At 34.7% G+C, this 12,675-nt stretch overlaps 1 protein-coding gene across 1 annotated transcript; it reads right to left on the reverse strand.

The window, feature by feature from the left end:
• Positions 1-663: 663 nt before the first annotated feature.
• ACET3X_004709 (uncharacterized protein) lies at positions 664-1,656 on the reverse strand. Its single transcript, XM_069451073.1, has 5 exons — positions 1,461-1,656; positions 1,345-1,389; positions 1,251-1,274; positions 1,077-1,112; positions 664-1,023 (listed from the first exon to the last, which is right to left on the reverse strand). The coding sequence occupies exons 1-5, from the start codon at positions 1,578-1,580 to the stop codon at positions 1,000-1,002; spliced, it is 249 nt and encodes an 82-aa protein (XP_069306753.1). The 5' UTR covers positions 1,581-1,656; the 3' UTR covers positions 664-999.
• Positions 1,657-12,675: the final 11,019 nt, after the last annotated feature.

Below are 12,675 nucleotides of genomic sequence, written 5' to 3' on the forward strand. Positions count from 1 at the left end.
GAGTTATTATTATAATTAAGATATAAATAATACTAATTCTATAAATAATAGAATAACTAGTTAATAATCTATATTTAAGATAAACTATTTAAGTTAACTATAATAAGTAGAATAATAAGATCTACTATATTCTTATACCTATTACCTTAGGTCCTATCCTCTTAGCCTACCCTCTATATCTCTAATATTAGTAGTATCTACTAAGGACCCTAACCCTAAGAAGACCTATCTTATTAAGATACTAATTACGTAATTATAGCCCTATAGTAATTATTACTTTCTTATATAATTACTAGTTAGCCTTTAACCCTAACCCTTAAGTTAAGGAGAGAATCCCTTCCTTACCCTATAATAGATATCTACTTCTTGTACGCTTTTTTTTTAGCTAATATTAGCTTACTATAGTATTTACTACGTAAGGAGAGAGGTTAGTGTTAGGCCTAGCTAACGATATTTACTATCCTATACTATAATTAGTAGTTTATTAATTATACGTACCTTTTTAGTTACTTAGCGTAGTTATATAGAGCTATATTATAACAGTTACTCGCTTAAAGGTCGGTAGAGAACTTTAGTAATCTCGAGTGCTATAGTATAACAAATAGAGTTTAGTAGGATTTTAGTCATATTATAGGTATGTAGATACAGGTAATAGCAGGTAACGAGTGTTATTTTTTTCTGTTTTCTATGTTGGGATCCATTCCTGAGATTATCCGTTGAAGGACATTCTCTCCGCTCGCTATGTTCGGATGGTTGAGCACCGAATTCTTCTGTACTGCGAAATTCTGTGCGCTGACACAAAAGGTGGTCCCAGTCGAACGTTTCCCTATCTCCCTAACGCACATCCGTGTGTAGCGTGAAACCTAGGAGGCCGAAAACAGCTAGTAAGACAGAACACTGTGACGTAAAACTCACTATCCTTGCGCTGTCATAAGTTGTTTCTAGCTTACCGGGTTTCTCGTTGCACAGGGACGGACGTTACTGATTTGCTCCTTTCTGCTACCCACAGCAGCAGCAATCGGTCTTTGTCTTGAATTAACCGGAGATACGCTGCAAAGTGTAGGTAGAAGACTTACGGTAGGACAAATGCATTGAGTGTTTGCACCTTCCAACTACACCGTTGGTATTAGAGCCGAAATTTTAGCTATACAATTCTCCAGAGATAGCATTTAAGTATTGCTATGATATTGTCCAAAGCTTCCGGATATAATAGGCAATGCGGTATCGGTTAGACTAGGGATTAGACTTACTCTTCTGCAATCCGCACAATCAGTCTTTTGGTTATATATATTAGTACAGAACTTTAACTCTATGTTTAAGCTAGGGGGATAGAAAAAGACTAACAGTTCTGCGGTTGTTGGTACTACACGTCAGAGGGCGGCCATTTTCCTAATAAGACAGTTAGAGTTATATCGTAGAATTATCTTCATACGAGATTGTGTATCAGAGATATAACTTACGCCATCGCCCTGACATACTAGAGCCTGGCGGATGCCTAGCATGCCGGAGTGTTGTCCGAACACCTTATCTGTCAGAGTGACAAAGCTGACAATGAAAGGCAGCAGGCTGATAATTCGCATGACGGGTAGACTCGAAGCAATTGTCTATCGATTTGAAGAGGTCGTGGTGCGCTGTAATAGTAAGACTGGGAATTTTCAGTCTTTATATACGATCGCATGAAGCCAGTTCCTGCTAGTGCCACGGGAATGGTCTGAATTTTCTCTAATCCAATGGGTGCGGGTCTGTGTATCAGCATACACACAAGCTTCGTACTAACTCGTTGATACCCCTCCCTGCGCGATGAATAACCTAGTAGGCTGACGTTAAGCCGATAAGAGGTAGCATAAGGCCGGATGACCTGCTACTCTTACGCGATCCTGGGCTGACTTAGGCCCACTGCGTTGTTAATCTCGTAGGAAAGGTGGTCAATTGCCAAGTTGCTACTGGCACAGGTACCACCCCACTACAGTCATCGGCATATTAGCATCGTAAAGTATGATCAAGTGCGGCACTCTTGGGTGCGTGGATCAGTCGTCTCGTACTGTGGAAAGTCGGCGTGTTGTTTTTGGCTGTATCGTAGCCTGGCTATCGCAACAGGAATTGCATAGTAAGCTTAGTAATGTAGTCTATCCTGACGTGCGACACCTGTTCACGAATTCAACCATCTCTCCGCCCACAACAGCAGCTACAGCTCCTACGCTAAATTGAACACCTTACAAAACAATGCCTAGCCTCTACAGGAGCGACTATGATAACCTTGGCCTTGTAGATTGCGCAGAGAGAGGTTGGGGTACACTGGGTTGATCGCTTCCTGCAGTGACATCCAGATGAGCTTATCTCGAAATGGATGATAGGCACAGACAACAGCCACCACAAGGCCGATTTAGGCAGGAGATATAAGCTCGGGCACCTAGTTTTGGCCCGGGTGTAGTTTTGGCCCACCCCACCAAAACGCGTACGCCCGATTCAACGCGCAATATCTCAACACTACCACTCTCAATATGGACGCCCGTGAGCAGGCTATACAATCAGCTATCCGCGATCTCGAATCTGGTGTTTATACGAGCCAGAGAGCTGCTGCTGCTGCTTGGGGCATACCTCGATCGTCGCTACGCGCTAGTAGACTGGTAAATGGGTCAGGGTTGGGTCCGGGTTGGGTTGGATTTGTAAGACCCCAACCTAACCACAACCTCTAACCCATTCAATTAGCGCTAGAGGCGGGTATAGGTTAGGTTAGGGTTACCGTAGCGCGGGTTAGGGTTGGGTATGGTATACCTAAGTATACCCACCTCTTTATAGGGGATTATTACATATAATTATAGCTCACCTATAACCTAACCTCATACCCACGCTCCTACCACCCTAACCTAACCTATACCCACGCTAGAGTATACCCTAACCCAACCCTATACCCACGCTTTGACCACGCTGACCCAACCAATACCCACAGCTGGGTATACTATACCCATTTACCAGCGTACGCGCTAGATTAGCTGGCCGCCTCCCACACGCGATAGCTCATCAAAACCAGCAGCGATTAAGCTCAGTACAAGAGGATTTTCTAGTCGATTGGATACTAGATGAGGACTCACGCGCACAGCCGCCATCTCATGCTCGTGTGCGAGAAATGGCGACTCGGATACTCCGTCTCGGTAACGATCACGATCCACTTGGCCAACGCTGGCTACAATCCTTTATCGCACGCCAGCCCCGAGTCTCTAGTATTATTGGCCGATCGATTGAGGTAGCTCGGGCTGAGGCTGCGAGTCCAGCTATCGTACGCGCGTTTTTAGAGCTCTTTGAACGTACCCGGATCGAGCTTAATATTAAACTTGATGATATATGGAATATGGATGAGACTGGCATCGCATTAGGAGTATGTACAAACACCAGAGTGATTGCTAGGTCTAGTAAACATAAGGCTTATATTGAAGCTCCAGGAAATCGGGAGTGGGTATCAATCATTGAGTCGGTATCAGCCACCGGGCGGAAACTCAGGTGTATGGTGATCTTCAAGGGCAAGTCTCTCCATACTACATGGTTCCCATCAGAATCAGTGCCCGATTGGATATATACGACTTCAGAAAATGGATGGACAGCCAAAGTAATTGGATTAGAGTGGCTCCGCCGGATCTATATACCAGAAACTGCACCGGATCCAGGCAGGCATCGGATGCTGATACTAGAGGGGCATAGCTCACATATTGATATTGAGTTCATGTGGGAGTGTAAGCAGCGCCGGATCCATCTACTCTATCTACCAGCCCACACCTCTCACCTCCTCCAGCCTCTAGATATAGCTCCTTTCTCGTTTGTCAAATCTAAATATCGCCATCAGATCCAGGAGCTCGGTTTGATCGATGACGCCGCACCAGTCAAGAAAGAGCGCTTTATCAGCTCATATCATCAAGCTCGGGTTGATGGGCTATCAGAGCGCGTTATACGGGCTGGTGCCATACAATCCAGATATAGTGCTATTATCGTCGCAGATCTCAGCGCGCCCGATAACTCCACCACAAGCTATCCAGCCAATATATATATCCGATCCGATCTATCGCACTCCCCAGCGATCTCAGGACGTATATCGGGCTCAACAACAGCTCCAACGTTCAGAATCACTATCAAGAAACACCCGAACAGTACTCACCAAGGCAGCTAAGGCTATATCACAAGCTCAATTCCACGCAGCTCAACTTCAGGCGTCAAACCAGCTACTACACCAGAAAATAGATAGTATTGCCAGTACCCGAGTACGTGAACGCACCCAGATGAATCCAAATCACCGCTTCAGCGAGGTAGATACATTCAAGCGTGCGATAGATCTCGCTGCAGTCAAGATGGTTACACGCTCTACTAGTCGAGCTACTCAGATAGCTAGCCCTACGGCAGAGGCGAGCGCATTAATAGTACACCCAAATCCATGAGTTTTGATATATATATTTAGCGTTGGTGTTAAGATATTGCGCGCTGAATCGAGCGTACGCGTTCTGGTGGGGTGGGCCAAAACTACACCCGGGCCAAAACTGGGTGCCCGAGCTTAGCATCTAATTCAACTTCCATTGCGAGAAGGTTGAACAATGTTAAGCCACTGTAGGAAGGCGTTGGGTGCACGGGCACGTCATCAGGTCATCCCCGATTACCACTCTGACTATAACCTGTCTGTACAGACTGGACCGACTGAGAGTTCATGTGGTAAGGTCTAGTGATGAAAGAATCTGTGTATATCGTTGAAGCCTCGAAGGATCAGCTCTCAGGAGCTGGTTTGCTTGTGTGACGCTAGCATGTCTGTGTCTTCATATTGGGTCAATATGGCCATACGAGCCAATCGGAAAAGCTGTGCAAGATACTTTTCAGCCAGGGAACAGTGAATAGGTGACTCTCGTGCGCGGCACCAGTGCTTAAGGGTAGGCTGTGCCACCTCTTATTATCTTGGCAGTAAAGCCTCATCAAGTACAGTGCCCGTGCGCGTAACGAACCACCCCACCATGCCAACATTGCGCATCATCCCATCTTCAACGCGTTGTATCTCCACCACTATAACTCTAATTTAAGAAGTAATTAAATATATTAAATCGCGTAAAGCTAGAGATAATTTCTCGTACTACTAAGTTGCAAGAAAATTTAGTGTCGATTATAGTGCACGGTCACTTAACGCCTAGGTTTAGTTAACGCCCTACTTATAATATAATATATTTATAAGTATTATAGCTATAGCGTAATAATAAATTATAATAAAATTATATAAAGCTAGATTAATACTATATAGGTCTATAAATATTTTATACTATCCTAAATATTTTTTAGGTATATAAAGAAACTAGGGAAAGTATAAGTAATTAAAAAGCTATTAGGCTTAGGGATAGTATAGGAAAAAGAGGCCCTATAGAAACTAGCTAAATAGTATTTAGCTATTTAAATAATAAATATACTAGTAAAAGATAAAAGTATAATACTATTAAAAGATACTATAATAAATTATAGTAAAGGTATATTTCCTAAATACTTATTTTTACTATATATAGCTATATATAGTTAGTTAGATAGGTTAAAACTAAAGCCCTAAACTTTAAGTAATTCTAAAGAGTTATAGTAATATTAAGGAGAAGAGGAGTTTAAGTAAAAGAGGATAGTATTTAGCTATAAGATAATAACTATAATATATACTTTATTTACTATTTTAATATCTACTTACTATTTTAAGTACCTATTCTTAATAGAGATTTAGTAATAAAATACTCTACTATATATAATAACTAATTATAACTTTAATACTATAGCTTTCTAACCTTAGCTTTAGCCTTTATAAACTTTTTTTTTTATTATTATAGTACGTTTAGAGACTTTTTTAAGATAAAGTACTAACTAAGTAACTATAAGCTTATATAAGCCTATATTTAGTATAGCTAGTACGTATATAGTATATTATAAACGCTAGATACTAAAGATATATAATAGTATTATATATAGACTAAAGACTATAAGATATAACCTTCTAACTTATATACTATCCTTTATTATCCTTTACTATTTCTACCTTTTATAACCTTTATAGCTACCTTTTATAACTACTACTACTACCTTTACCCCTTTTTAAGAATAACTAACTAGCTACCTATAGTATAGCTACTACTATCTAATAATTAGCTTTAGTTAGAGGAATATTAATACTAGTACTATCTATACCTTATTCTTATATCCTTATAATATTTATTTAAATTCCTTCTCCTTAAGCCTAGGATATTAATCCTCTATTATTTATTTAATATTAACTACTTACTTATATAGCTAGGCCTAGGTTTCTTACCTAAAGCTTACTTTATTAAGGAGAAAGATATAGCTGAATATAAAGAGCTTATAGCTATAGTACTTATTAACCTAAGCTATATAAGGAGCTATACTTAGGGAGCTATTATATAAGTATACTATTATTATATTTAATAGGGAAAGAAGCTAAAGAAAGCTATAGTCTTAAGGCTATTTAGGAGGTAGTAACTTAGAATATTATTTATCTAGTATACTAGTATAGAATCTAGGTAAGCTACTAACTACTTAAATTCTATAAGTAGTACACCTTATATACGTAACTAAGATCCTATTAAGGAATAAGCTAATTAGGCTTTAACTTATTATAATATTCTTCTCCTCCTCTTTACTTAAAGGTAGAAACTACTAGAAACTATTTAGTAAGTATCCTTTACTATCTTAAAGGTTTTTTATATAAGTTAACTACTAGTCTAGTACCTTTATTTCTTTTAATAGTTTTACTAGTTTAAAGGATGTTTAATAGTACTTATTATAGTAACTACTATAGTTACTATAATACCTAATAATATTATAGAATCTAAGTTCTCTACTTAGTACTTAAATACTATTAATTAGCTTAGAGGAGCTTAAGTATAATACTTAGGCCCTAACTATAAATTTCTTACTACTTTTACCTAAACTTCTACTTCCTTATATAATATCTTATATTATACTAGATATTATATATAGTTATAATTAATACTTCTTATAAGCTTTTAATCTATATACTTATAGCGTCTTATAATATTATATTATATTAAACTATTATAACTACCTAGGAATAACTTAATATATTATAACTAATCTTATATTAGTTAAATATAATTTAAGTAGATTTAGCTATATTAAAAGCTAATAATAAAGTACTCTTTACTAACCTAGTTAAGTAAGAGAATTAATATATATAATAAATATTAGAGCTTTATTAAGAGATAAAGACTATTAAGATTAAGTCTACTCTTATTACTACCTTAGCTCTTACTTATACTAATACTAAAGCTAAGTAAGTTTATTTTAAAAAGCTATCTAAAAGTAGCTTAAAGCTTATAATACTACTAATTATAAACCTTAAGGACCTACCCTAAATTAACTAACTACTTAACCCTCCTCTATTTAATAGCTAATAGAAGGACCTTCTTACTTTTATCTATAAACTAAGGTATAAGCTAGAGGGAAACGCTAACTAATACTTAAATAAATAATCCTACCTACTATATACTTACTCCTAACTTAAGAAGGATACTATATTACTTATTAATCTACTTATAGATTAAGATATCTATAATATAGACTAACTTATTACTTTCCTTAAAGCTATATATAGAGACCTTAATAAGGAACTAATAGCTTTAAGCTAATTAAGTAGACTCTATTAAGAGAAGTATAGCTTTACCTCCTACTTTACTAATGTAGTAGAGAAACTAGGGGAAGTACGAGTAGTTAAAGAACTATTAGGCTTAGGGGTAGCGCGGGAAAAAGAGGCCCTATAGAAACTAGCTAAATAGTGTTCAGCTATAGAAAAACAACTACAATATATACTCCTTTTAATATTTCTATATCTACCCACTGCATTAAGCACCTGTTCCTAATAGAGAATTAGTAACGAAATACTCTACTATATATAGCAACTGATTAAAACTTAAACCTTATAACCTTTTAACCTTAGGAAAGCTATAAGCGTTTACTAAGCGTAAAATCTATCTAAAGACTTTATAAGACGCTCTGTCTTATAGTCTTAGATAGTAAGAGAAATTAGAATAGATATAGTATAGAATAAGTAAGAAATAATAAGAGAATAGTAATAGTATACAGTAACCTAAAGAATATTTAGTAACGAAAAAGTGTAAAGACTAGAGAATATAAATAGGCGGGGATACAGAAAGACCCCTAAGAAGTAAGAAAGACACGATAGAGGTACTAAATTACTAATAATACTAGGGTTATAACTAGAGTACAGCTGCGCCGCACGAGGTAGTATATTATATAAAGAGTATAGGCTAGGATAATAATCCTTTAGACAGCCGTATAGATAAAGAATATAATAGAGCGTATATAGATAGGCTAAATAATATATAGGGCTAAGAATAATAGTAAGAACCCTTATAGAGTACTACTAATAAGGAAAAAACTAATAATAAATAATTAAATTAATAGACTAAAGATAGCTAACTAAGATAGTATCTTAAGATATATAAAGAATAGGGTAATTACCCTCTTACTAAAAGACTCTTAGATATATAAGTAACTAACTAGTTAAACCTAAGTACTACTTTATATAGTACTTATACTCTTTATTATAGCCCTTACTATACTTATTATATACGTTGCGCGGATAAGCGAGAACTAATAAGTAAGGAATAAGATAGGTAAAAGAACTTAATTTATTACTAAGCTACTAGTTAGAAGCTAGAATATAGATTAATTTACTTCTACTACTAAAATAAAGAAACTAGAAGCCTTAACTAATAGTATAATAATACTAGTAGATTTACTAAGCGCACTAGTAGTAATACTAAGAAGCTTTATTTCCTTAGATATTCTACTAGTATAGTCCCCTAATAATAAAATAACGAAGGTCCTTTAGATAATAGTAGCCTCGCTCTAATAGCTAGGAAGCTAAGACCTAATAGTAGCTATGTAACTCCCGCTATACCTAGCTAAAATAGTTCTAGTCTTTAATAGCACTAATGTTACTACGTTCTTAGAACGCTTTAAAGATATATCTAAGTACTATAGGTTTAGTAATAAAGCTATAGTTAATAAGCTTTTAGCCTACTATAAGTAAAAGTAGTAGATTATTATCTAAGCTTCTAATACTTATAATATAGCTTAGGTGAATAAGTTTTTAAAAGACTTTAAAGAAGTACTTAAGAGGTTATTTAGGAGTAATAACTAGAGCTAGTAAGAAGTATAAGCTAAATACTTTAAATATTAGCTTCTTTAGTATTAAGTAAGGTCTAATCTAAATATTAAAGAATACCTATAGGAGTTTTAGATCCATGGTAAGCGTTATATTAAAGCTGTAACTATTAATAAAGAATACTAAGGTTTCTATCTAGTTAAGGGATTACTACTTAGATAGGTAACTAAAGTACTTAAGAGATTTAGCCTTAGAACTAATAGCCCCTAGGAGTTTAGCTATAAGAAGATTAGTAACTACCTAACTACTTACCTTAAAGTAGAAGAGGAAGCGCGTATACTTAACCTATTAAAGGTAATTAAAGAAATTACCCCTAAGGTAGAGTTTACCCTACCTAAGCTAATAGCTATTTAGTATATACTTATAGTAAGCTATAACCTACCTAACGTCCCTACACAAATTTTCTAAGCCCTAAAATTATCTGTCCTAATTAGGGAAGATAATTAGTACTATTAACTAACTTAGTTACCCCCTAGAAAGGCCCCTACTAATGTAGAAGTAGACGAGTTAGTTAATAAAATGCTAAACCTAAGAATTAATTAGGCTAGCCTAGAACTCGAACCTTAGAAGCTATAATAGATATCCTAGGAAATAGAGCTTATAAGTAACTTAGGTGTTCGTATAGAAGTAGAACGTAGAGTTAATAATATAATAAGCTAGAACCTCTTAATAAATAGTTAGGAACCTAAAAGGCCGTAGCTAGAGGGTTAGTACTAATCCTAATAGTATAGCGGGTATTAATAGAAGGGTTATTAGACTTATAACAACTAATTATACGCTACTAATACCTAAGGCTACTAGAACTATAACTCCTAGTATAGTTAGGGTAGAAACTAAGCGTAGTCCTTTAATATAGCTATAAACTACTAGGTGTGTAATAAACCTAGTTACTGTAAGAATAATTACCCTACACTATAAGTATTTATAGATAAAGGTTAGGTATACCTTAATAAGTAATCTATACTCTAGTAGGGTATAGAAGAAAACCTGTAAGGTAGAGTGCTTAATCTTAGCTAACAGCTCTAGGCTAAGAATCTTTTAGCTTAGATTAAGAGGAGGTAGCTTAAATAAGATATTAACCTACTAACTATTATAGCGCTGTTTAAGGAAAAACCCCCTATAGTAATAGTAGAAAATAATACTATCTTAGTATAGCTAATCCCTAATTCCACTAGAAGCCTTTAAGAAGATAAAGTAGACTAATACTAGAAATTATCTAGTATCTTTACTAAAGACGAGTTAGACTTTAGGCCGCAGCTAACTACCCTTAGTAAATATAATAATAATATAGTTACTTCTACTATAATAACACGTATAATAGTAGAATAGAAATCCTACTCTAGCTATAATAAGTCTAAAGTATAGAAACTAACGTAGAAAGTAATCTTACGAAGACTAAGCGATAAGTATATTCTACACCTAAAAGGTTATAAGAGCTAATCTAAATACCTTTTAAGTAATAGGAATATTAATAAGGATAGGATAGTATAGTTTAAAGAAACTAATAACGTAATAAACTAAGATACTAATATTAATAACTATTAGAAAGAGGTAGTAGATAGTAAAAGAGATAATAATAACTAGTAACTATAAAAGAAGAAGATTATAGATAAGTTAGAGCCTAATACGTAATTAGTTATTAAGAGTATCCTAAATATAATAATACCTCTCTAAATTAGTACCCTTCTAGGTAATATACTAGAGGTATATAAAAGCCTATTTAACGCGAGCTATATATTAGAGGAGCTAGACCTATTTAAAATTAACTTAATAGTTAATAAGGACTATTTAACACGAGACCTACCTAAGCGCTATTTAGGAGGTAATATTAATATACTCTACTTAGTAAATACTCTCCCTAACTACGTCTTAGTAGAATCTTAGGAAGGCTAGGTTATTAACTACTAAGGTATTAAAGTAGAATACTAGATAGACCTAGAGATTAACTATATTTAAGAAAATATTATTACTAGTACTAAGCCTAATAATATAGAAGAAGATAACTATAACTATCTAAGAGATAATTAGAGGCTATATAATAGGGTAATAAGTATTAAATACCTCTAATAAGACTACCTAAAAGTACTTATTAATATCTAAGGTAATTTATTTCTTATACTACTTAATTTAGGAGTAGAGCTTAATATAATTAAGAGAGAATTAGCTAAGAAAGCTATACTACTAATAACCTTACTCCTAGGAAGTATAAGGGCCGCCTAGATAGTTACTACTAATAGTAGTATAGTAAACTTTATAGGGATTATCTAAGGAGTCCCTATTATTATAAGGTAAGTTAAAGTCTAAATAAACTTCTTTATAGTAGAAACCTATACTAATCTAATTATATTAGGTAATCTATTTCTAATAGACGCTTAGGTAAAGATTAAGTATATAACTAATAGGCTAATATACTATTATATCTTTAGTATTAATAGCTAATATAATACTAGGTTTATATACACTAAGAGTAATTAACTATCTAAACCTAACCTCTATACTAAACTTATCTTAGGAAAAGGAATAAGAGTATAGAGACTAGTACTCTACTCTATTAACTTACTAAAAGGCTAGAAGGCGAAGCGGTATTTAGTGCGGTAGGAGTAATAGAGGTAGGAATAGACTTAGAAGAAGAGCTAAAGGGTAGTTAGCTAAGGATAAAATTTATAGGCGAGTAGAAGAACTAGAAAGGTAAGTAGGAGAGGAAGAAGTAGCGATATTACCTTTTATAGGAGAATAGTAACTCTATAGGTAAAGGTGTTAATAGTAGTATTATTATAAGAGATAGAGAAGGACTCTATATTATTATAATAGATAGTTATAAATAGCTATTAGACTAAGTACTAGAAGAAGTGTTATAATAGGCACATAAAGAAAATACTACTAAGGATATAGAGGATACGTTTTAGTAATAAAGCCTTATAGAAGTAGATAAGGGTAAGCTAATACCTATTAAGGTTATAATAGTAGGTCCTATACCTCCTAATTAGGCTAACACTATATTTAGGCTAAATAATATTTAGATTAATAGTGCGTATAAGTAAAAGGGAGTTAAGGTTAAACCTATTAATAACTTAGGCTAACTAGTACGCGATATTAAAGGAAGACTTAATTAGAAAGAAAGGGCAGCTACAAAATAAGTACTAAATAGTAATAGTAATATAGCTCCCTTTCGCTAGTACTTTAAGCCTTACTATACACTATTCCTAAGAGGCACCTATATTACGCCTAAACGTATTTTAGAGATAAAAATATCCCTAGAACTCTAGCTAAAGGAAAGGGAAATGCTTCTAGAAGTCCTCTACTAAAGAGAGCTAGTACTAGCTTAGGACTTCCGCGAATCTAGACGAGTTAGTAAAGATATTATCCCCTTAGTTATTATTAATATAATATTATACTAAGCCTAGAGGGTAGATTAGTTCCTAGTCCTATAAAAGCTCTATTAGGTAGTTATT

Source organism: Alternaria dauci, chromosome 4 (assembly GCF_042100115.1).
Source record: "Alternaria dauci strain A2016 chromosome 4, whole genome shotgun sequence".
Taxonomy (NCBI): domain Eukaryota; kingdom Fungi; phylum Ascomycota; class Dothideomycetes; order Pleosporales; family Pleosporaceae; genus Alternaria; species Alternaria dauci.

Coding starts and splice junctions, on each gene's coding strand:
- ACET3X_004709 (XM_069451073.1), bottom strand. CDS start 1,580: ATGCGAATTATCAGCCTGCTGCCTTTCATTGTCAGCTTTGTCACTCTG. Junction 1,275..1,344: donor GTACCAACAACCGCAGAACT/GTTAGTCTTTTT, acceptor TATAACCAAAAG/ACTGATTGTGCGGATTGCAG. Junction 1,024..1,076: donor CTCAATGCATTTGTCCTACC/GTAAGTCTTCTA, acceptor TTCAAGACAAAG/ACCGATTGCTGCTGCTGTGG.